The 23719-nt window shown below is 60.4% G+C and overlaps 1 protein-coding gene across 1 annotated transcript in view; it reads right to left on the bottom strand.

Moving 5' to 3' along the window:
- Nucleotides 1–23421, bottom strand: part of COL20A1 (collagen type XX alpha 1 chain) — a 32165-nt gene extending 8744 nt beyond the window's left edge. Inside the window, exons 1-23 of the mRNA XM_070247260.1 lie at nucleotides 23006–23421; nucleotides 21471–21583; nucleotides 20707–20817; nucleotides 14988–15131; nucleotides 14540–14683; nucleotides 13054–13212; nucleotides 12606–12725; nucleotides 11861–12025; nucleotides 10922–11086; nucleotides 10501–10658; nucleotides 10048–10177; nucleotides 9050–9195; nucleotides 8846–8969; nucleotides 8509–8645; nucleotides 7865–7994; nucleotides 7356–7498; nucleotides 7057–7189; nucleotides 6533–6675; nucleotides 6208–6337; nucleotides 4426–4461; nucleotides 2975–3113; nucleotides 767–909; nucleotides 397–506 (exon numbers count right to left, since the gene is read on the bottom strand). Of these exons, the coding sequence (XP_070103361.1) occupies nucleotides 397–506; nucleotides 767–909; nucleotides 2975–3113; nucleotides 4426–4461; nucleotides 6208–6337; nucleotides 6533–6675; nucleotides 7057–7189; nucleotides 7356–7498; nucleotides 7865–7994; nucleotides 8509–8645; nucleotides 8846–8969; nucleotides 9050–9195; nucleotides 10048–10177; nucleotides 10501–10658; nucleotides 10922–11086; nucleotides 11861–12025; nucleotides 12606–12725; nucleotides 13054–13212; nucleotides 14540–14683; nucleotides 14988–15131; nucleotides 20707–20817; nucleotides 21471–21583; nucleotides 23006–23286 (3204 nt within the window). The 5' untranslated portion in view covers nucleotides 23287–23421. The remainder of the gene's footprint in view (nucleotides 1–396; nucleotides 507–766; nucleotides 910–2974; nucleotides 3114–4425; nucleotides 4462–6207; nucleotides 6338–6532; nucleotides 6676–7056; nucleotides 7190–7355; nucleotides 7499–7864; nucleotides 7995–8508; nucleotides 8646–8845; nucleotides 8970–9049; nucleotides 9196–10047; nucleotides 10178–10500; nucleotides 10659–10921; nucleotides 11087–11860; nucleotides 12026–12605; nucleotides 12726–13053; nucleotides 13213–14539; nucleotides 14684–14987; nucleotides 15132–20706; nucleotides 20818–21470; nucleotides 21584–23005) is intronic.
- Between the last annotated feature and the right edge of the window lie 298 nt (nucleotides 23422–23719).

Genomic DNA, 23719 nt, shown 5'->3' with positions numbered 1-23719 from the left:
TGAGGCCTGACCATACCCCAACTCTCATGGGACCCCCCCCCTTCACTGGGCCTCAGTTTCCCCTCTGCAAAATGGACCAAATGACACCTGCCAAAGGCCCCTCCCAGGAACTTGTGGGACCCAGAGAGAAGGGCTGGGATGCTCTTCAACCCAAATTAAGATGGGGATGTCCAGGGCAGAGGGGACCGCAGGGGCAGAGACCCCAGACGGGCTAGTGCAACTCTCAAGGGAGGTTCTAGCATTCGGGGGTAGCCATGGCAACCAGGGCAGCCTACGGTTGGGAGGCAGCCTTGTCCTGCAGAGCCCCATGGAGGGGTCTGTTCCAGAACCTGGGGAGCCGGGCAGGGTCTCAGACAGGAGGAGGCCCACTGTGATCCTTCCAGAACCTTCCAGGACCTTGTGGAAGCTCCCGAAGAATATCCTCCTCACTTCGGGCAGGTCGAAGGTGACCTCTTGCAAGGTGGCCCTGAGGTCGTGGTTGAAGTAGGTCAGTGACTTCCTGCTGGCTGTGAAGTGGGGCGAGGAGCACGTGAGGCCTCCTGGGGCAGAGGACAGGGAGGACCTGACGCCCCCCAGAGTGGAACAGGGGCGGCCCCCACGAAGGCGTGAACCCCAGTGCTCCCCAAACCTTGAAGGCTGGGCTGTGGAGAGCAGCCCCATGGGACACCTGCCCCCCGCTGAGGGCCAGAGGCAGCATCGCCCAGGACCCACAGCCTGCAGGGCTTCGAGGGGCGACCGAGGCCCACCGCCCTCCCTCTGGACTGACCGTCCAGCAGGACCCCCAGGACAGGCTGGAAGTCCTCAGCCGTCATCTGCCACAGTGCGAAGGCCTCGCGGGGTGTCTCAGGGAGCAGGCGCAGGAGGAAGACAAGTGTATGTTCCGGGGGCAGGGCGGCTGGGTGGATGTCGCTGTGGGGCAGAGGTGGGGCCACCACGGGCCTGAGAGCAGGCCGCGCCCAGCCGCGGTGCTGCTGTCCCCAGAACCCAGACCCCAGGCCCCAGGACTGCAGAGCTGCAGGGGTCCACAGGCCAGGCTGGGGCCTCTCCTGCCTTGGTTTCCCCATGAGTGGCATGGGGAACTCCCCCCAGGGCTATCGAAGGAGTCAACAAGAAGTACCCCTACGGCATGGCACACACTCTGTCCCCGGGGGCTGGCCAGGACCAAAGGCCATCCCACCACAGCTAGTGTCCACCACAGTCCCAGGCAGAGCTTTCCAGGACCCCGTTCCTCATGGTCTCTGTGTGGTGGAGAGGATGCAAGTCAAGGGGACCTGCAGGAGGGTCCCTGGGACTGTCTCCGGGGGTTCAGGAGCCCACAAGCCCAGAGGCAGCTCTGCTGTCAGAGTGCTCAGACTGGGTGGGCAGTGGGCGTCTACACCGGGGCCAGTGCCCACCCAGGGGGCTGGAGGGTGGGAAGGGGCAGGGAACAGGGTCTTGGGTCACCCAGTAAAACTGTTCCTAACAGTGCACCCTCCCCATTTGCTTTCATTTGCTCTCAGGATGACCAAGAGCCCACAAGACCCAGCCCAGCCATGTTCCTGCTGGAACTGGCCCCAGGGCCTTGGCACATGCTTCTCTTTCTTCCTGGGTTCCCTCCCCTCCCCTATTCTCTCCCTAGTGGCTCTACTCATCTGCCACCTTCTCAGGGAGCCTTCCTGTCCCCATTACAGGGAGGGACCTCTCCCACTCTTAGTGGCCCTGGAGTCTCATTCATGGTAGTTATCATGGTGGGGGGGCCACACCTGTGCTGGGGTCCACACCTACGCTGAGGAGCCACACCTGTGCTGGGGGCCACACCTGTGCTGGGGCCCACACTTGTGCTGGGGGGCCACACCTGTAAGGCCGTCCACCCCACCTCTTGGGCTGTGAGCTCCAGAAGGGCAGACAGACAAACGTGAAGCACCCATTACACTGTGAGGCCCTGGGAGAAGTCTGTCATTTGCAGAAAAGGGGCAGTTATGGGAGAGCCACCGCAGCATTCAACCACCGCGGCCGCCTCGTCTGCTCAGGGTTTGCTGCGAGAGTCGGAGCCGGGGTACGAGGAGCAGAGACTGCAGCTGTGTAAACCTTGGGGCTCCAAGCCCCAGATTAAAGATCGGACGGGAGGAGGGGCCATCAAGGAAGAGACAGGCGCTAGTCCCCTGCACAAAAAGTGCACCTTGCACCCCCCTAAAAAGAAACGAAAGTGGGGACAGACGGCAGGGGGTGCACACAGCAAAGATCGGGCAGGAGGCAGAGGGTGGTGAAGGGACGGTGGGCAGGCATCAATTCAGCCACGAAACGCCACGTGTGATGGGGCCAGCCCAGGGTGCCTACTGTGGCCGTCCTGCCACACCAGTGCTGTCTGGGGAGAAACAGACCTGAATCTTACTAGCATTGGGTGGGTTTTGTAAAATTACATATTTTGTAGTTTTCAAATTTCTATTACAGAGCTTGTGACAGACATTTGTAGTTTAAAACATTTTAACTTAAGAAAAAATGACGCCGTGCATATCAAAGTTCGATTTACGATTGCAGATATTTCCACGAACACAGAGGCTGGTTGCTTGACCCGAGTCGTCACGAGCGGAGTCAGAGCAGTTGCTTCTGACGAGCTAGGACATTTACCGATTCGCCTCATCAAATCAAACGCCCACAGGAGGCAGGGTTCTCAAGGGGACAAATTTGGTGGCTCCTTTGCAGAAGTCTGCAGGTTGGACCAATCGTCAGGCCATGTGGGGAAAAGCACCCACATGTGGCCTTATTCCACCCACGTGAGATTCATTAAGGTAAAAATTGAATTTCTGGAGCCCACATGCCGAGTGAGCACCGACTGCTGACGGGTCCGGGGCCTGGCTGGCTCTGGGGGATGGAGCCCTGGGCCTGGACACTTCTGCCTCCCGCCACCTCCCCTGGAGGGTCATGTGGGGACGTGGTGGGTGCCCCCACTGCGCCTGCCCCCCATCACATCACAGCCCGTCCCGCGCCCTCCCACCTGGCCCGGCGTGTCAGCTGAGCATCCTTGAAGAGTGTGAAGGTCCTAGTCGGGCCAAACGCTGAAGGCTCCATGGCCACACCGCGGACAGAGGCGTACTCCTTCTCCACCAGGCCGAAGGCCCCCATCAGGTCAAAGCCTGGACCAGACGTGGGGAGGACCGAGGGTCAGTCAGAGATGGGAGGTGTGGGGGGGAGGGGCAGGAGGTAAGAGAGGACAACCAGGTGTCAGGGTGACGGCAATGAGCAGGAGAGGAGAGAGAGGAAGCCCAAGGCAGGAGCTTTGGGCAGAGACAGGGAAACGGGGAGACAGAGACGTGGAGATGGCAAGGTGGGGAGAGAGGGAGACAGAGACATAGAGACAGGGAGACAGAGATGTGGAGATAGAGACGTGGAGATGGCAAGGTGGGGAGAGAGGGAGACAGAGACATAGAGACAGGGAGACAGAGACGTGGAGACAGAGACATGGAGATAGAGACATGGAGATGGCAAGGTGGGGAGAGAGGGAGACAGAGACAGGGACGCAGAGACGGGATTGGGTGAACATGAAGACGTCCAGAAAGGGAACACGGGGCCCTCAGGTGGGTGGGAATCTGGAGCTCAGGGCCTGGGTGGCAGGCAGGGGTCCACCTAGGTGCCCAGAGCCCCCACTGGCACCCCCGCCCCAGCCGTCCCTTCCCCTTGCCTCCGTCCTGACCGGGGAAAGGACACACAGGCAGCACTGCCGGCTCCTCTGTGTTCGCAGTTGTCGGCCCCCTCACCACTGTGTCCCACCCGCCCAGCAGAGCCCAGCGGTGGTCCCACCGCCCAGCCCGTTGAGGCCAGCTCAAAGTGCCCGTGACTTCCCCAGCGTTGATGGCACGAAGTGAACGAAAGGTCTTGTTTCTCTGGGTGCTCAGTGCGGCCACAGGGCAGGAGCGGGCAGCCTCGCCTGCCCCACCGCCGGCCAGAAGCAGGCCCTGCTCTGCAGCAGGTCTGAGCAGCCACAGCCCTGCTGCTCGCTGGAGACCCCGAGGGAGACTCCACCCTCAAGGGCCACCCTCCCCGCAACCTGTCCCCACTGCCCCAGTCCGCGCAGACCGTGGTGGGGCCCACACGTCGGCCCTCTCTGGTGAGGGTCTCAGACCCACGAAGAACTAAAGACACTGTGACCCCTTCGCCCCTCACACCGCCCAGCTCCTGGCCAGCAGAGGCTAGCAGAGGCCACACAGGACCCAGGGGCCCCAGCTTTGCCTCTGCTCTGCCACGTCCCAGCCCTGACCTTGGACGAGCGACCTTGGACAAGCCTTTGTGGGAACAAAGGCACCAGCCAACAACGTGAGGATGCCCCTGGAAGGTGTGCGCCCTGCCTGTCGCACGTCATCTTGGTTCCAGGCCACCCTCCCCATGAGGACCCGAGAGGAGCAGGTGGGGGTGGAGAGGGAGCAGCTGTCACTCAAGGGCGGGGCCTACCTGTGAGGGAGCCATCCGCGTGGAGGGCCCGGCAGGCTGCTGAGAGGTGACAGGGGCTTGGGTCAATGGTCTCCTCAGGCCTGGGTCTCCATGCCTCAGGGATGGGGAAACAACAGGGCTGCGTCCTGCGACCTTGGGGGTCTCACTTCCACGCCCCCAGAAGACGGTGCCCGCTGGGGGGGTTCTCGCTGGGGGCCACTTCCCAAGAGGGTACCAGCCACCCCGACGTGCCCCAGACGGCAGGGCCAGGGAGACGCCTGGGTGCGCAGACACTCCCATCAGGGGCATGTGCAGCACTGCGGCCTGGCTGGCAGGCCTACTCCGCTGCCGGGCGCATAGTAGGTGTTCAGAAGTGTTTACAGGTGAGTGAGGCAGGAACTGGGACCCAGAGGGCAAGAAGCAGCTCTCCCCTCTAATGGGAAGGGTGCGGAGGCTCGGCAGCTGCCCACTGAGTAGCGAGGCCCCCTTCCCCAGGGGCATTCAAGCCAAAACTAGATGGTCTCAGGAAGGGGATGAGGCGGTCAGGCTGACCAGCCTTCGAGGGCCTTCTGGTCTGAGCGTCTGCGACTGTCCAAGAGAATCAGCATAAACAAAACAAAAGCAATAGGTTCCTCTCAGCTGGGCCTGGCCTGCAGGTGGCAGGACCCCAGGACAACTGATGCCATATCCACTGCCGGGAGCATCAAGGCAGGGCCAGCCCGTGGGCCCTGGACTCTAGCTGCAGCTGCCCTGGCACGTCCACCCACCCGCCCTGGGATCTGCATTCGGCTTGCCCACACCCGCAGGCTGGACATCTGCCCCGCACCTCCTGGACGCGGATACAGGAGGGACACAGGCCTGGGCATCTGCAGGCGAGGTTATAGCTGGAGCCCTGGCTGCATCAGCTGCACAAGGCTGGTTGGACAGGGGTGGTGTTAACACTGCGGTTAGCAGTTGGTGTTCTACGATATGGAAGGTTTCACATGAAAACTCTGAGTTCCCTCTGCAGCACTGGGCCCCATGTGGGAGTGACAGGGCCCACACGTCCTGCTGAGTGGCCCCTCCAAGCAGGTTCTGGACTTCTGGGTGCTGGCCAGGGTCAGGGTCTGTTTGGGTCTGGGGGCCTGGCTGGTGTCTGGGGCCTGGCTGGGTCTGAGGGTCTGGGGCCTGGCTGGGTCTGAGGGTCTTGGGCCTGGCTGGGTCTGGGGTCTGGGGCCTGGCTGGGGTCTCAGGCCTGGGGGCTTGGCTGGCATCTGGGGCTTGGTTGGGTTCTGGGAGCCTGGATGGCATCTGAGGGCCAGGTTGGGGTCTGGGGCCTGACTGGGGTCTGGGGGCCTGGCTGGCATCTGAGGGGCAGGCTTGGGTCTGGGGCCTGGCTGGGATCTGGGAGTCTGACTGGGGTCTGGGGGCCTGGCTGGCATCTGAGGGGCAGGCTTGGGTCTGGGGCCTGGCTGGGATCTGGGAGTCTGACTGGGGTCTGGGGGCTTGGCTGGGTCTGAGGGTCTGGAGGTCCACCTGGGGTCTGGGGGCCTGGTTGGGGCCTGGGGACCGGGTGCCCAACTGGGGTCTGAGGCCCTGGCTGGGTCTAAGGGTCTGGGGTCTGGTTGGGTCTAAGGGTCTGGGGCCTGGCTGGGTCTGGGGTTTGGGGGCTTGGCTGGGTCTGAGGGTCTTGGGTCTGGCAGGGGTCTGGGATCTGGGGGCCTGGCTAGGGTCTGGGGCCTGCCTAGGTCTGAGTGTCTGGGGCCTGGCTGTGTCTGGAGTTCTTGAGCCTGGCAGGGGTCTGGGGTCTTGGTGCCCGCTTACCTGTCCGGCCTGTGGCTGACACAGCCATACTCTCCCCTGCTCCGTAGACTGCAGAGACCAGCACCCTGTACTTGGTGGCTGCCAGCAGGTCGGGGAGTATCGCATGGCTCCTGGGTCCTGGAACAGAGATCTGGGGGGACAGCTCCCCTGAGCAGCCCCTCTGGAGTGTCTTTGCTCGTTTAGGCATCTCCGATCCCTTTTGTCTCTGTGTCCTACCCTGGAAGATCTACCACTCTCAACAGGCAGAGTGGGCTGTGTTGGCCCCATCGCCCCCAGGACCCAGGGGCCCACAAGGCGACAGCTTCCTGGTTCCACCAAGACCCACCGATTTCTCGGGTCCTGAGCCTGAGGCCAGCGTGTAGGTGAGCCGGTAGTGGAGGACGTGGCCACTCGGGGGCGTCCAGCTGACCCGCAAGCTGTTGGGTGACTCGGAGGCCACGGTCAGGTTGGAGGGTGGGCTCCGGCTGACTGTGGGGAGAGCACAGGGGCTGGGAGCCTGTGCCCTGTACCACACCCATCGCCCCCACTGCCCCCACAGTCCCCCACCACGCCTGCTGCCCCGTGTTTTTGGCAGAGACAGGGCCACGAGGTCAGCTCTGGGACTGTTTTGAGCACTGTCACCACACCGGGTGACTTGGATCCTCAGCCACCCCCAGAACACCTGCTCTGAGGGCTCAGGGAGGCCCTGGGGACCCAAGGGGGCAGGCCAGAGGGTCAGGGGCTTGGGGAACTGCCTATCAGCGGTTCTGGGAGTTTGGGGTCCTGGGCCATGGAACCAGGAGAGTCTGGGGTCCCTCTGGGCTGTTCCTGCCCCCCACACAGCTGAGGGGCAGAGCAGGGGTCACCTACGGGCAGCGTAGCGGAGGGACACGGGGTCGCTGCGGGCCCCGTCCCTGTAGTAGGCCAGGATGGTGATCTCGTACTCCAAGTGCCTCCCCAGGCCGGGCAGGACAGCTGTGCCCAGGTTGCCAGGGACAGAGATCTGCAGAGAGGAGGGACCAGGTGTCCACTCTGTGGAGTAGTGTCCACGTTGGGGCCCGGCTCACAAGCCACAGGCAGGCAGGTGTCCCCAAGAAGCTGCAGTGGGCTCTGAGCAGCCCCAGAGCTGGGGTGTGGGAAGGGGGTGGTCCTCTCTCCCCACCCCACACCTCATGGGCCTTCCCATCTCCCAGGGGTGTCCACTTGATCTGGTAGACGAGCACGCCGGATGCCGCTGCGGCTGCCCAATGCAGCTGCACCTCGTCCCCAGGGAGCTCTGTCACTGACAGCTGGCTAGGGCTGGGGACTTTCCCTGGAAGACGGAAGAGGGAGACTTCGCTAGCACAGGGCCACCCTTGGAGAGAAGGCCCTTGGGGGCAGAGGGCACCCCATCCCCACGCGGAAGCCGTGCCACACACGCCCCCTTTCCCAGAACTGGGCTGCGGGCTGGGCACAGGCCCTGCTTCCTAAAGGTGCCCCAGCCCCCGCCTTTGCTCAGCCCTGGGGACCCTGGGTCCCTTCGAGGGCCCTGCACCCCAGCGTGACACCTGTCTGCCTGTCCCCACCTGGTTCAGCGCTGCACAGAGCAGACACCCCAATATCCGTGTTGACCTGAACTGTCTGTCGGGGCAGAAGGATGCAGCCCAGCCTGGGGACCCCTCAACGTCTGCCTACTTACGTGTGGTCAGGCGGCCGGTCAGTGTGGAGGAGCTGCCACCAGGGTAGAGGCAGGTGACTCTGACGGTGTATGTGGTGGAGGAGGAGAGGGGGCCTAGGGTGGCCGACGTGGCATTCCCAGGAGCCTCCGTCTGCAAGGCAGGTGGGGACACCCGCAGGGCCTGGAGCCGACTCCCCAGGCCAGGGAGTAGGCAGCCCCTGCCAGGATGGAGACCCAGGCTCGGGACCTGCTAGCCAGGACTGCCCCGTGGCCACCCCTAGAATGGGGAAATTGGCATAGACGGGGGCGTGGGGTGCAGGACCCACCACACTGGGGTCCTTGGGGCCTCAATCACCCCACCCACCCCCCAAACAGCCTCTTACAACACCACGTGCCCCTGCACACATCACACCGTCATCTACACATATCTATCTGACCCTTTGCCTCATGTCTGTCTCCTCCCCGCCCCTGCCAGCCTGGGGTCCCCAAGGGCTGGCACACTGCTCTGCGCTCCCCCTGCCCCAGGCCAAGGCTGGAGTGCACCAGGGGCGGGGGTTTTGGAGGGCTGAGGGCACTGGGCCCCCTGTGGACAATTCATTGCCCTGGATGCCAGGTCCCGCGGTGGTCCCACAAGACATTGGGTCCCAGGTGGGGCCTTCTCTCACCTGCCCGGAGTGGCCGCCCTTGCTGGAGACGTAGCTGACCCTGAAGAGGCGCACAGGTCTTGGGGTGGCCTCCCAGAACACACGGGCCGAGTCGTGGCTCACATCCGAGAAGCCCAGTCTGGTGGAGGCCAGGGCAGCTGCGGAGCACACCAAGGCCTCAGGGACCAGCTGCCGCTCCCTCCCCATGTGTATGGGGGAAGGGTGGGTGCTGGCCAGAGCTAGTGGGGCCACCAGGTAGGGTCTGGCATCCTCCACTGTGTGGAAGGCTCAGGGGACCAGAGTGGGCCTCTTCCCGGGAGTGCGAGGGGGTGGCAGCCTGATGGGGCCAGGCACTCACGGGTCCTGGCGCGGACGCCCCGGCCCTCGCTGGCCTCTGCCCCTCGAAGGCTCTGTACCCAGACGTCGTAGTCCCTGCCCGGCTCCAGGCCGTCCAGCAGCACCTCTGGCCGCCCCACCCGCACCTGCAGGGTCAGGGCACACACGCTGGCCCCTGCCGGCCCCCTCCTCCCCCGCCCCATCCCCGCAGGCTGAGGTCACGCACCTCTCTCCTGTCCGCCTCGCCCTTGGAGGGGGCAGGCGAGCACCAGACCAAGTAGTGGGTGGCCCCGGCCGCTGGCTGCCAGGTGAGATGCACGGTTCTGGGCGTCACTGCGGCCAGGGTCAGTGCCTGGGGTGGTGGCAGAGGCGCTGTGGGGACAGTGGGCGCCTTAGGAACGCGGCCCAGGCAGAAATCCTACCCAGGATCTCGAAGCGCACTGTGCATGCGTCTCCACGAGACAGAGGCCGGAGAACAGCCCCCAGGCGGGGAGGCCCCACAGACAAGTCTCAGTCTGTCCCCAAACTCCATCTGGGCCAAGTTCCAGGCTCACAGCTCTGGGGAAACACGGCCACCCCTGGGGTTTCTGTTTAAGGCCACTTGCCTTGCGGGTGGGGATACAAGGGCCCCAGGAAGAAGCCAGATGGAAAAGGCCGTGTGGTCTCATTTTTATAAAATGCCCAGAAATGGCAAATCCCTGGAGACAGAGATCAGGGTTGCCAGGCCTGGGGGGTGGGGAGGACTGGGGTTGATAGCCAATGCATAGGGGGTCTCCTTTTGGGGTGACAAAAATGCTCTAAAGGTGACTGAAGGGATGGGCGCACCACTGTGAATACACTAACAGCCAATGAATCGCACACTTGAAGTGGGGGAGTTGTAGGCCACATCTCAATGAAGCTGTCGAAGGGGCTCGTGGCTTCTCTGGGGGCCTGCAGGCCAGGGGGGCGGGAGCTGCATAAACCCTGCGAGCTGTGACAGGAATGGACGGTGTGATGGTGGCAATGACACAAATGATGGTGCTTGGGTTCAGAAGAGAACACTGAGGGCAGAAAGGCCCAGTGACTCAGCCTCGGTCACACAGCAAGTTGGGGGAGGTGCCCTCACCTGGGTTAAGACTCAGGACTGCTTGCTGCCCCACCCTTGCTGGTGCCAGGCTCCAAGGTGATGCTGTGGGTGAGGGTAGGCCCCCCTCCCTGAGCCCAGGCCCACCTCTACCCACCCACCTGTGGTTGCCAGGCCCCGCAGGCCCTCGCCGACCCCGGCCTCGTAGACGGGGAACACGGACACCAGGTACTCTGTACTGGAAGTCAGGTTGTGCAGCTCTGCAGACGAGGTGGGCCCCTCCACCACCACCTGGAACAGGAGCTGCGATGGAACGGGCAGGGAGGGGTGCCGGGGGCGCAGGGAGACAGCTCAGGTGAGGGCTGGGGTCGGCCCCTGCTTCCTTTACAGCGGCATCCCTGGCTCCGGGAGCAGGGCAGCTGTTGGCCACAAACCTGTCATCAGAGGTGAGTGCCCGCATGCTCTGGCCTGCTGCGGCCACCGGAGGGTGCTCTCAGGGTCTGGCTTTGTGGCGGCTGCAGGCTTGGCAGGGCCACACCCACTCTGCTCAATCCACATTGACTTGGCCACGGTGGGCCCTAACTTTGCGGATGCAGGCAGGGGCCAGCTCTCACCTCCCGGGGGATGCCGCCCTTGGAAGGCCGCCACACAATCAGATGCTTGAGGGGTGGTTTCGGGGCTGGGCTCCAGGACAGGTGGACACTGGAGGAGGTCACCTGAGTCAGGACCAGGCTGGTGAGAGCAGAGAGGGGGTCCGGGGCCGGAGCAGCAGCTGCCGGCGTCACTGTGGGAAGGGAGGTGACGGTCAACTGCCCCAGCAGGCAGCTGGCATTGGCAGCTCCACCTGCTGCCCATGGCAGCCACTTCCAGGAGGGACAGTGTTTCCCCAGGTGGGGGTGCAGACCCCTCAGAGCCATGAGAACTGGGGCGAGAGGGGGCTCAGGGCATTCCTTACAGGAGCCACGGGGCCCTGTTCCTCTGCTCAAAGTGGCTGCTGTGGGCGATCCTGCCCTCGCATCACCACCCACTGCTCACCTGGGCCCCCGCGCGGGCTCCTGCCCTGGACCTTCTGGCAGATGAGGCGGCTGAGCAGGCCGGCCAGCGTGCCGAGCTGGGGGAAGTCCTGCACACTGTGGACAGTGATGTCCAGCGGTTGGGACGCCAGGAGCCGCAGCTCCTCCTCATCAGCATTCTTCACGCCTGCCCACGGGGTTCGGAGGGTGAGGACGTGCCCATTCAGCACTGGGCCCATCTTACAAACGGGACCACTGGGCCCCTTGCCTGAGTCACTCAGCGTGTTGGGGGGGTCCCTTCCCAAGCCACGTACCCAAGACCCCACAGGCCCCAGGATGGGGTCACCCGGCGGGTCCCAGTGACAGGCGGCAGCCCGGGGGCGAATGCGAGGGGGTGCTGAAGCCCGGACGGCCCCTCGCAGGCTGTGCTGCGCCTGCCTGGGTCTCGTGGCATTTGTGGCCAGGAGGGAGCCCAGTGTGCTTTCTTTGGGGTCCTGAGCACACTCTGCTGAGCTACTGCACACCCGGGGGCTGGGGTGGGGCATGTGCCAGAGGATTTGGGGCACCAAGGAGGGTTTCTGCTCCCAGGAATCCGCCCCCAAATCTAAGGTTTCCTTCTCAAGGGACAGAGTTAATAACTGGCCAGAGCAGCGAGCAGAGGAAGGCCCAAGGCGGGCTGGGCCGTGGGGCAGCGGGTGCCACACGGAGGGGTGCGGGGCGGGGAGACGTCCACAGACTGTGCTGCAAACTGGCCGACTGGCCAGGGAGGGAGCAGCCCCGCCCACAGACGCGGAGCTCCTCTCCGAGCCGAGACTCATCCTCCCCCTTCGCAGACGCGCGGCGGAGGCTCAGAGGGGCCACGAGACCTCCAGCCCAGGTGAAGCCGGGGTGCAGACTCCCACCTGCAGCCAGGGGCCCACCCCGCTGCAAGAACTCCAGGGAGAGCCCGGGGGCTGCTCACCCACGGCAAAGACGTCGACTCCCAGCTCCTTGAGGACGTGGCCAGCAGTGCGGGCATCGTCCTGGGACTTGCCGTCTGTCACCAGGATCACCACCGTGGCTGCCTCTGGACGGGGACCCGCTGTGGGTTTCAGGTTCTGCTCCAGCACGTGGGTCAGGGCCAGGCCTTGGATGCAGCGAGAAAGAAGTGCAGGAGGCCCCCACGCCCCTCCTGAGTCCTCCCCGCCAGAGACGGCTCCACCAGCCATCCACCCCAGCACTCTGCCCTCCATGCAGTCCTGGCCCCCTTGGGCTGGTAGTGCTGGGAGAGCAGGGACACCAGCTCTCCTTCCCTCAAAGGCACCCCAAGCTCCAGGGGGGTGCCCCACACCCTGCCCCTCCACCAGCTGGCAGCAGCACTGGGAGCATCGAGGGAACAGGGAGGGGCCTGCCCGTGGGGTGGACCCCGAGGGGGAGGCTTCCACTAAGGCCATGCCCAAGCCCACTGGTGGGCCCCTCCCAGAAGCTTCTATGATTGAGGAGCCATCACTCTCAGCAAGTTGGCCTGACAGACACTGTGTTTTTTCCAAAGACAAACAGGGCTGACATGCCCTCTACAGAGGCGTGAGTCAGGCTTGCCGTTCGCCAGCCCTTGGGCCTGGTTTACACACTGCAACTCTGGGAGGGTGACCCATAGGACGGGGTGAGGGGCATCAGGACAGACCTGAGTAGACCCCCAAGGGTGGGGTCACGGGGCCCAGGCAGACCTGTGAACGTGTTTCCCCCTCTGTAGCGGAGACCGCGGATGGCTGCCAGCACCTCCTCCTTAGTGCCAAAGGCGTTCAGGTCCCACTCTGTCTGGGGGTCTCCACTGTACTGAGTCAAGCCTTGCAGGGAGGGGTGCACACAGCCTGCTGGAGTGCTGAGCTGGGCAAGACACCCAGCTTCCTGCTCTGCACACAGCCTGGCCTAGGGTCACCGGAGAGGGCGCCTGCTGGCTGAGCCCCAACTTCCCACCCAGAGGAGCCACCAGAACTGGCCCCAGGAGCCGGCTGATCCTCCAGTGCGGTGGGGCCCCTCCCCTCCTGCCCAGGCTGGACAGTGGGCCAGTGGGCTAGAGAGCACCTCCCTGCTCTCCCGAGGAGGCTGCCCAGTATCCACCCCACTTCCAGCTCCTCAGGAGGGGTCTGGCCAGGCCTGGGGCCCGGTACCCACCTACTTGGACTTTATCCGGCCCTATTTCAAAGGGCTCGATGACACTGGCCAGGAAGTCTTTGACCTGCTGGAAGTGACCGTAGCCAATACTCCAGGACCCATCCACCAGGAAGATCATGTCCACAGGTGTAGGGGGCGTGCAGCGGAACTGGGGGCCGGCTGGGCAGGCGGGGATGAGGTGAGGTGCTGGGTGATGCCCATCGCTGCTCTAGGACCCCGAGCCGCTCTGGGCTGGGCTCCAGCCCCCAGGATCCCCTTCCCTGGGGCTGGGGGAGGGGGAGGGGCCGTGGGCCTCTGGCCTCCAGTGCAGCGTGGGTCCCATCACTTAGAAAACCCCACATGAACCTTGGTCCATCGTCTCAGCCCTTCCGAGCCCCCCAGAGAGGGTCAATGAGACACCATGTGCTCCAGCAGCCTTGGCAGGGCTGCTCACTGCGTGGTGTCCATACAGGGGGCTGCTATGCAGGGTCCACCTTCCCTGCCCAGTCGACACCCATGCTCAGAGGGCAGCAGCTGGGGTGGGTGAGGGGTCAGCACTGTGGACAGCTCCAGGCAGGGCTGGGCGCTGTCTGTGGGGCCAGCTCTGGGCTGAGGCTTCACCGTCGGAGGTGGGGGGTCCTGAGCACCCAGGATCTCTTTAGAGACAAAGCCAGACCCCCCGATCTTGGGCTCCCTGAGAATTTTGCAAGACAGCACTTCCAGGCGGAGCCCCAGAGCCAGGGCCAGACCCCGCGTGGAGGCTCCTGGGCAGGGTAAGTGAGGTGAGACCCCCGCCCAATGCGGGAGGCACAGCCAGGCCCTAAAGACCTTGTGTGGTGGGGAGACCATCCTGGTGGACCTCAAGCCCACTGGAGACCCAGACCCAAGACCCCACGTGAGAGGGGCTGTGCCTGTATGAGAAGGGAGACACCTCCTTCCATTCCAAATCTGATTTGGGAGATAAAGTCAGGGACATCCAGGTCCAACAGACAGGGGAGGCACAGCCCTGCCCACAGGGCCTCAGGGCCCGGCAGAAAATGCCAGGTGTGTCTGCGCTGCCCCGGGTCACACAGCGGCCCCACCCCACAGGCCAGCAGAGGTGGTGCCCTGGTGGTTTTACCTGGCTCCTCTCTCCCTCCAGCGGAGGCCCTGGCTCGGCTCTGTTTCTCCAGGCCTGGGGTGGGCTGAGTGGGCGCCTTCCCCCCAGCATCTGTCAGTGACCGCTGCCCCTCGCCAGGCACTCCTGGGGGAGGTCACAGCTCTGTCACCTCTCACCTGCACAGGCTGGGGGGCGCTGGGCACTGGAGCCCCAAGTACACCCCCAGCGGGTGACCTGCTCTCAGGGGTTAGAGTGAGCCCAGGAGGGTGGCAGGTGAGCTTCAGGTGAAGCTAGAGAGTGTGAGGTCAGATGTGAGGAAGAACTTCCCGGCCACATGGGGAGAACACGTGAGATGCTGAAGATTACTCCCTCCTCCCCGAGACTCACCCTCACCCCACTTTGACCCACCAAGAGTGGGTGGGTCTTGGCTTGGGACCAAGGCGACTTGGGGCTCAGGGTCTAGGCTCCCCATACGGGAAGGGGTGGGCTCCAGGGCTGCACCCAGTGGCCTCCAGCTGCTCCTGCCCACGGAGTTACTCTTCAAATCTGTGACTGCAGAGAGACCCGAGGGGCTGTCAGGACCCCACCACCCAGGGTGGTAGCAGAGGCTTCGGGGGCCTGCGCACAGAACCCTCGCCACAATGGCGCACCCCAGGCTCCGTGGGTCCCGGCCCCCGCGAGGCAGGCGGGGGTGTCAGGAGCTGTAAGCTGGTCTCCCAGGCAGCTGCATGGGGAGCTGGGACTCGAACCCAGGCCTGGGACTCCCAGCCCAGCTCCCGACAGCGCTCAGCTCCCCCCGCCGTTCCATGAACACTCACCCCAGAGGCTGGAATCCCAAGTGGGGTGGTGGACTTACTCACAAACTCCCTCCGAGCCAGCAGGACGTTTCCTGAGCCAGTGAGCTCGAAGATCTGCACGCTGTACCCCTTGGAGGGGCTCAGGCCGCCCACGGTGGCCTTGGGGGTCTTGGTGTTCAGCATCACCTCCTGCTCTGGGTCCCCTGGCGTGGGGGTGGGGAGAGCTGTCGAGGCCGCCAAGGTGGGCGGGTGTGGGTATGCATGTGTGTATGTATGTGCTGTGTGCCCTCCTGGGTACCGCATGTGCTTGTGTGCATGCAGGCATGCCTGTGTGTCGGGGAGAGGTCAAACCCTCCAGGTTCCTCCTCTTCCCCTCCCCTCCTCCTCTGCTCTGGGCAGGCAGTGGGTCTCTGCTCCTCCCTGGGGGTCTGCTGGGAGGGCCTGTGCTCCTGGGTCATGAATTGAGAGAGAAGGTATCTCTGCAGCAGCAAAATACTACGTCCTTGAGCAAGCCTCTCCAGAGGGGCTTACCCATAACCCCCCGGTGCCCAGGACAGCAGCCTCGGAGACACCACGCAGGTGTGAAGATGGAGAGGGAAGATGACTGGAGGAACCAGGCCCCCGCTCTGTGCACGGGGCTGGACGGCATGATGCCGATGAGCCTGTAACGCCTCCAGCTCTGACTCCGTGAGTCCTAGCTCGGGGGCTGGGTTTCAAGTATTAAAGACAAATAGAAGATTCCAAAGGGTACATGGCCATATTCTCAGAGGACCTGGGGACACGGCCGTATTCTCAGAGGACTTGGCCTAGGAACAGAGCGGGAGAGACCGCTGCTGGGCGTCAGGAAGCACTTGGCGACTCTCTCGTCCAGATGCAGAAGGGCATGGAGGAGAGACCCTCGCTCCTGCACCTGGAGAGGAAGCCACCTGTCGCCCATCATGTGTGGCAGGTGGCTCCCAAACCCGGACCTCGCCCCGCACTGGGGAGGTGGGACAGGGCGGGGAGTCGTCGGGGTCACTAGGCAGGCGTTTTGTTGCCATTGTGATTTATGGCTAACTTTTACTGAGCATTCACTGCGTGCCTGGCAGCAACCCAGGCGCTTCACATGCACCAAGATGTGAGATCTTTGCAAACCCGTTACCCGACTTTGTAGATGGGAAAACTGAGGCCCCAGGGACCAAGCCACATAGCCACTCAGTGGTGGAACCAAGATTTAAACCAGGCCTGTGAGATTCCTGAGCCCACCTGCACAGATGTGTGTTAACAGTAACAGATGGTGGGAGTCACATCCATGTGTGCCCACACACACACGTGCATACATGCACACGACACTGCCCTGCTCGGTGCCCACCCACGTCACCTGGCCTCGGGGACTTGGGGCTCCTGACTTGTCAGTATAGGCTTTGCTCACATTTGCCCAAAGGCCTGCCATTTCTTTCTTCTGAACCCTCTCCTGTCCCCCCACCTCCACCCCCACGCTGCGTGCTGGGGGCTGGCTTCATGCAGTTGGAGCTTCACACACGAGAACAAAGTCCTAATCCCATATGCCCTGCACACTCTCACGGGCTCATTATTTTTAAAAGAAGCTAAGAATTTTTTAAAGACAAAGTGTTAAATAGATCACAAGCCAGCAGCTTCAATGCAATAGCTCAACAAGCACTGACTGAGGCTGCCTGTGCTCGTGGCCTGAAGATCCTGGCAAACACCGGTTCTACAGGGCGACCACCCATCCACTCACACCAGCGCAGAGACTACACGCAATGGCAGCAGTCAGGCTTCCGCTCTTGGGCTGGTGGGCTACGTAAATCAGACAACTCTCCTGCTGTGTTAGGAAAACTGGATAGAAAACTTTTAAGAATCTGCTTGAACCAAGAGCTAACAAGGCAGTGAAGAATCGCAAGGCCACAATCCAAAACTCAAAGAAGTCAGCCCAGCCACTGGTGCTGCCTTTACGCTAGAAGTGTGTTACCAACGGAATGTGTGCATCCTTCCAAATTCACTTGTCGACATCCTAACCCCCACGGTGATGTATTAGGAGGTGGGGCCTGTAGGAGGTGATTAGATCCTGAGGGTGGAGCCCCCAGCATGGAGGTGGGCCCCCATAAAGAGGCCCCAGAGAGCTCTCTTGTCCCTTCACCATGTTAGGACACAGCGAGCAGACGGGATGCTATGAACCAGGAAGAGAGCTCTCACCAGGAACCTGACCGCACTGGCACCCAGACCTCAGACTTTCAGCCTCCGGGACTGTGAGAAATAAATGTTGTCTGGGATTCTTGGCCTGTAGTAATTTGTCAGAGCAGCCCAAACGGACTAAGACAGGGTGGCTGGAAGAGAGGCCGAAGGCCGAGCAGGCTTGAGGGGCTTGGGGGCTTGAGGGACAAGAAGAGGCGTCCAGGCCCTTTGAGGAAGTGAGTCCTTGGCACCTTCCCTCCCCCCCCAGTTCTTTGGGTTGAGACCCTGAAGAGCCACACCGAGGAGCAAGCATTAATGGGGAGACACGGGCCCTTGAAGGGACTGAAGTCCAAAGTCAAATAATCTTAACTTCTAAATCTGAATGAAGATGACCCAAAACTGCTGTTTCACATCTGTCAGAAGCAAACACAACTGTGTCTCAAGGAGAACAATGTTCTACGAGGCCACAGATTGTTTCTGAAAGATTCCACAATGTCTGGCCCTCAATGCAAAGTAGCCAGGTGTACAAAGGAGCAAGACAACATGATCGAAAGTTAAGGGAAGCACAGACAAGAGAAAGAGACCCACAGATTTCCCAGATAGTGGAGTTGTGAGACTTTAAAATAACCATGCTAACTAGTTTGAGGATTTAAAAGACAAGCCCAAGAATTTGGGTATCAGAAACAATAAAAAAGAAATGCTGGAATGGAAAAACCAAATGGAAATTCTAGAATGGAAAACAAAAACTGGAGTTAGGAATTCAAAGAACGACTTCACAGCTTCTTAGACACAGATGAAGAGATAAATAGTGGAAGACAGGTCAGAATAAAAACACAGAATTAAGAATAGACAAAGAAATTTAAAATACAGAAGAAAGAGTAAGAGGCATACCCATGACCCACACTGAGAGGATGTGCACGTGTGTCGTCAGAGTCCCACAAAGAAGAGAGAGAAAATGGGGTCCAGGAAATATTTGAAGAGATATGGCTGAAGAAGTTTCCAAAACTATAAGAGATTAAGACACAGATTCAAGAAGTCTTATGAATGTGAAGCAAGATAAAAAGAGATCCACACCTAAGAACATCAGCTTAAATGTGCTGAAAACTCAAACAGAAAAAAAATCTTAAAAGCAGTCAGGAAAAAAAGAAAGTGAGACATTACATCTAATGGAGCAACAATTGGACTGAAGACTAAATTCTCAAAAAAAAACCCAAAACCAGAAACCAAAAGACAATAAAAAGATTCTTCAAAGTGCTGAAAGAAAGCGCCAGCTCCAAATTCGATCCCAGCGACAATCTCCTTTAAGAATGAAGGTGGAATAAAGACATTTTCAGACAAAAAAAAAACCCTCCAAAACAGAATTTGCAACTGGCGATCCATACTAGAGGAAACACTAAAGACTATATTCAGGCAGGAGAAAAGCAATCCCAGATTGGGAGGCTCCGCAAGGAATAAAGGACAATGAAAGGGTAGATACTTGAGTTGGTCTACATTAATATTGAACGGATACAACTACAAGGATGAAAATGCTCTTTGAGATTTGACGTAGATGCAGAATTGACATGCATGAGAGGGGGCAATCGCAGCTGTGATGTTCCAGGTCCTGGCACTATCCAGGGGCTGATGTAGCCGTCATGTCTGTTACGAGCCATAAGTTAATGTGCGTGTTGTCTCTGGGGGGATCACTGCAACAGTAAAGGCACACACAACTCCCAAGCAGACTGGGGACGGGGAATAAGAAAAAGCGCTCAGTCATCTCACACCTACTGATCAATCTTCACTTCACACAAAAAATGAGACACTAGACATTGTGTACCTCTAGTTGTGGTACAACAGGAATTACACAGAACCACTGAAAAATAATTCTTCTTAACAAAATATAATCAAACTTAAATCTCTGGGACCTAACCGTCAATCTACAGGCAATTTCAGGAGAGAGGAACAATCTCAGTGGCACCACGGAGCTGCCATCAGCAAAATGCAGAATGTCAGAAGTTCCCAGGACAAGCCATCTTCTTTCTTCAACAAATAAAAATGTTAAGGAAAAGGAGGAGGGAAGAAACTGTTTTAGATTAAACATTACCTAAGCCATAAGAACCAAATACAGTGTGTGGACTATGTTGGGATCCCAACTGCAAGAGGCCAACTGCAAAAGACGCCCATCAGACAAGCTGGAAGGCCTGGAGCACTTCTATTTGGGGGCACGGCAGTGGGGTTATTGCTGAGTCCTCCTTCTAGTGACACACACCAAAATATTTACAGACGAATTATGTGATGCTCGAGATCTGCTCGAAGCTAATTCAGTCTATGGGAACAAGGAGAGAGCGAATTTTCAACAATTAGAGAAGCAGTATGGGCCATATGTTGATAATTGCTGAAGCTAAATCACGGGAACCCAAGGTTTCATTATGCTCTGCTCTCTTCCCTGCCATGTGTTTAAGTTTTCCCATAAAAATTCAATTGCAAAGAAGACAACAAAGGAGAGAAAAAATTATAACAAGTGTAACAAAAAGAAAACAGGAAGATGGCAGACTTAACCCCAAATATAATCAGTAATTTCATTAAATGTAAATGGAAAAATGTTTCAATTAAAAGGCAAAGACTGTCACATTGGATAAAAACAACACCAATCACGTGCTCCTTGGAAGATGCATCTACAATGAAAGGCTGGAGAAAGGCTGAGCCAGCGAATGGGAAAGACGTTCAGTGCAAACACCACGGGCCGGAACAATGCTGACCTCACACAAAGCAGAGCGCGAGCAGATGGCCTCAGGCGTGTGAGGGAGTCTCATCAGAGGGTTCAGTCCACCCGGACGACACAAGAACTCTAAATCCACATGCACCTCACAACAGAGCCGCAGCACATGCAACAAAGACTGGCAACACCACCAGAGAAAGAAAAACCTAAGGAACTGTAATGGGGATTTAAAATATTCCTCTGAGTAACTACTAGGATAAGCAGACAAAGAAAATTAATAAAAACATAAAATATTTGAAAAATAAGGTAGATAAATTTGGCTTCACTAAAACATTAGAAAACTGCAGCCAAGTGCCAAGTGGGGTTGTCCTGGGAGCAGAGAGTGGTGGAGACTGGAGGGGCCTCAGGGGCCGGGACACACCTCTTTTCACGGGAACCCAGGTTTGCACTCGCAGTGTGCCAGTTGCTGTGATCACACCCCATTGCGGGCTTTCTGCAGGCTTGTGAGCTGGCAGCCGCTGTCGCGTCTGGAGGCTCTTTGCTGGGCCTGTGCTAACCTTCCCGGGCAGCCCGGCCCCTCCCGTGAACCGCGAGCTAGCCCTGAGAGTCAGGTGCCCGCCCGCGGGGTCGCTGGCACACAGATCCTGAGGGGCTCTCAGTGTGAGGAGGGGCTCACAGCTTCTTCAGAAGACACTGACTGAGTGCCTTCTGCATGTGCCAGACGTGGGGACGCAGTGATGGGAATTTTGAAGGCCTCCATCCCCAAGTTAGTGAGGGCAGACAGACAGGAGGGAAAGCAGAATCACAGGGACACATGGGTGCTGAGACGCAGGAGCTGGCACTGGGACTGCCCTGCTGACCACTGTCACTGCCAGCCCTCACAGCAGGGGGAGGCGCAGGCCCCTTACCTGCCACGGGCTTCACCTGCACCAGGTAGCCGAGGCCGCCCCCCTCTGATGCCCTCCACTTCATCTGCAGCCGGTCCTCGGGCAGCACGGACAGCCTCAGGCGGCTGCTCCCTGCAGAGAGAGAATGGGGTTTTCAGGACCGACACCAGGGACCACCAAGACCAGCTGTGGGGCCAAGGGAACCCGTCCTGAGCGGTGTGAGGGGGCGTGGCCACATCTGGGTTCTGAGGAGGCCTTGGCCCCACTGGGGGGACTTGAGAAGACAAGGCCCTGCCCGGGGCTGGAAGAGCACTGAGCCCTCCTAAGGGTCTGAGGTGCCAGGGCCGCCTGGTAGCTCCAGCGAGAGGGAGACCGCCCCACCCAGGGAGGCCCCCACCCATCTCTCCTAGTGGTGTCCCCCCGCCCTGTCCCTGCCCAGTAAGGATCAAGCCAGTGTCCTGGGTGGCAGTAACCGCCGGTTGGCACCCTTGGGTGCTGAGGTAACACAGCAGCTGCCAGGCCACATGGGGCCTGGAGCTGGCCCAGAGTCCTCGCCCAGTCAGCCAGAGAAGCCCCTTGCAACTACAGACCCCCAGCTGCCTAGGTCACAGCCAGGTTCACATGGCTCCATGAAGGTGGGGGTGCCCTGGAGTGGGGTGCCGTGGCCGTCTTGGGAGGAGGAGGGGCAGTGCTCGACCTCCCGGGGAAACTTCCGGGAGCTTCATGGTGGTGGTGGCTATTTTTGGAAAATGAAGACAGAGATGGGCTTCTTGTGGCCACCCCACCGGGAGCTGGGGCACAGGGAGAAGGGCAGGGGCTGCGGGCGCCCAGGGCAGACACAATGACGGCTTCAGAGTAGGAAGCAGCTGAGCTCGAACTCCGGATGGGCCCGCTGCTCCTGGCAGTGTCGGGCTGAAAGGCAGCAATGTCTTGGGGGTGGGGGCTTTGAAAAGCCACTTGTGAGCAGGGGGCCCGGCTCCCGCTCATGAAGAGCTCTCTGTCTCATGGCGCCTCTGACACAGTCGGGGAGACATCCCGGGCTGCCTTCGGGAGTCCGCGTGTTGGGGGCCTTGGCGGGGTGTGGGTAGACAGCTGGCGGCCAGCTGGCGGGAGGCAACCCCTAGGAGCACTCCCTCCCCAGGACCATCCTTGGGGAAGGGTAGCCTGCATATTAGGGCCCCGCCCAATCCAGCCCTCCTCCGTGGGGTCTGCCCAGAGCCTGAAAGGGACCCTGTGAGGGGCTGAATCCTGAACTCGAGTTGTCTGTGGGATCACTTAGTGACTTGGCCCCACCTTGGGGTGACCCTGTCAGACCCCCAGGGACCGAGGGACCCGCCCAGGCGGCAGTTGTCAACCTGTGTGCAAAATAAAAACGAGGAAAACATGCTGCAAAGTAAGAGAGGGGTCAGCAGACCTGCGGCTCCACGCTGGGTCTGGCTGTGCCATGCGCCCCTCCCTCTCTGCACACGGCGACGGGCAAGAAAACGCATTTCAAACAGAAACAGAGTCAGATGCAGACAGCGTTAGACCTCGGCAGTAACCCAAAGCGCAGCTTCAAACTGTGATGGCGCCTTCTCCTGCCCTCATGAGACTCAGTGGGAGCCAGGACCTGCGGGCCGTGGGTGAAGCCAGCCGGCTGCGTGACCAGAGCCTACAGCGCCCCCTAGGACACAGAATCTGCCTTCCCAGGATGGGTCCAGTCCACGCCCATCACGAGAGAAGCTCGGCAAAGACGCCTGCTGGTGTCGTGGGCAGCGTCCCTGCTGGGGTACTACCGAGGACAGGGCAGTGAAGGCCACCCGAGAGGGAACTGCCCTAAATGTCCACTGGGGAGTGGTTAGATCGAAGCATCCTCACTGGACGTGTGCAGCCACCAAGAGGTGTGGCCCAGAACACAATGCATGTGTGAGCCGCCGCGGGCAGGCGCCGTGCGGGGAGACAGCTCGGCAGGACTGCATGCTCACTCGACGTGCCTCGGCTGAGCTGGAAGGCTCTAGCAGCCTGCAGCCCACAGGGCAGTGCTTTCCCCTGGGGAGGGGGTTGGGGAAGGGGCTTTTTACTTTTTCCTCCAGATTTGTGCTGTTTGAAAACTTTACATCAAAAAGGCACCCGTGGAATAGTTCAAAACGAAACAGTAACATGAGAGAATTAAATGCACAGTGTGTTGATACCTTAAAAAAAAACAACCAGAAAACACAGAAGCACTCCTAAGCAAAGGGAGCCATCACGAGAGCAAAGGTCAAGCTGAAAACTGAGAGTGGCCCTTTGGGCAGAGGGGCACAGACGCCTCTGGGCCGTCTGGTCTTCACTCATTGATTACGTCTTCCACTGGGAACAGCAGCTCCTGGGGATGGTGGGGAGCCAGGGGGGAACGCTCGTCTGCTGCGGGGCCTCTGCCCTGGGCAGGTACGGCCTCGGTGGGTGGCTGGGGGCAGGCAGGGGCCACAGTCCCCAGGCAGCCCCCGACCCCACGTCCTTACCATGTCCCTGGCAGAGTCCCATGGTGACACCGAGCCATAGCCAGAGCCAGATCCCGTGGTGGGGACGCCCCCGGGCGCTCATGGTATTTAGCCTGCAGAAGGAGGAGGGCCACTCAGCCATCTGTCCATCCGTGTGTCCCCTCCTGATGCTGTAAAGCCAGAGCTACACCATCCACGTTCTCGTGGGCCAGGGGTCTGAGACCATGCTGGGCATCCCCATGTACACGTGGGGAGACCCTGAGACCTGAAGTCCTCATCTAGGCAATGCTGCACCCCACAGCCACCCCTACCCTCCCATCCACAGTGGGCCGGCAACCCGCAGGGCCTGGCCAGGTGCTTACTGGAGCGAGAGGTCAGCTGCCCTTCTCCTGCTCACCCCTCGACGCGTCTGACCCAATCACAGCCTCTGGTCCTGCATCCTGCCCTTGGGACATTCTCCATAGGCCAGCACGGGGCCCTGTCCACTATTCCGGTCACTCACTTGCCAATAGACCAGACTGGGACGGCCGCTGTCAGGGCCGAAGAGCTTGGGGTGGAAACTGAGGTTGGGTTGG

Source organism: Equus caballus, chromosome 22 (assembly GCF_041296265.1).
Source record: "Equus caballus isolate H_3958 breed thoroughbred chromosome 22, TB-T2T, whole genome shotgun sequence".
NCBI classification, from domain to species: domain Eukaryota; kingdom Metazoa; phylum Chordata; class Mammalia; order Perissodactyla; family Equidae; genus Equus; species Equus caballus.
Note: the sequence above shows the minus strand (reverse complement) of the source record. Positions and strands in the feature narration are given on the sequence as shown.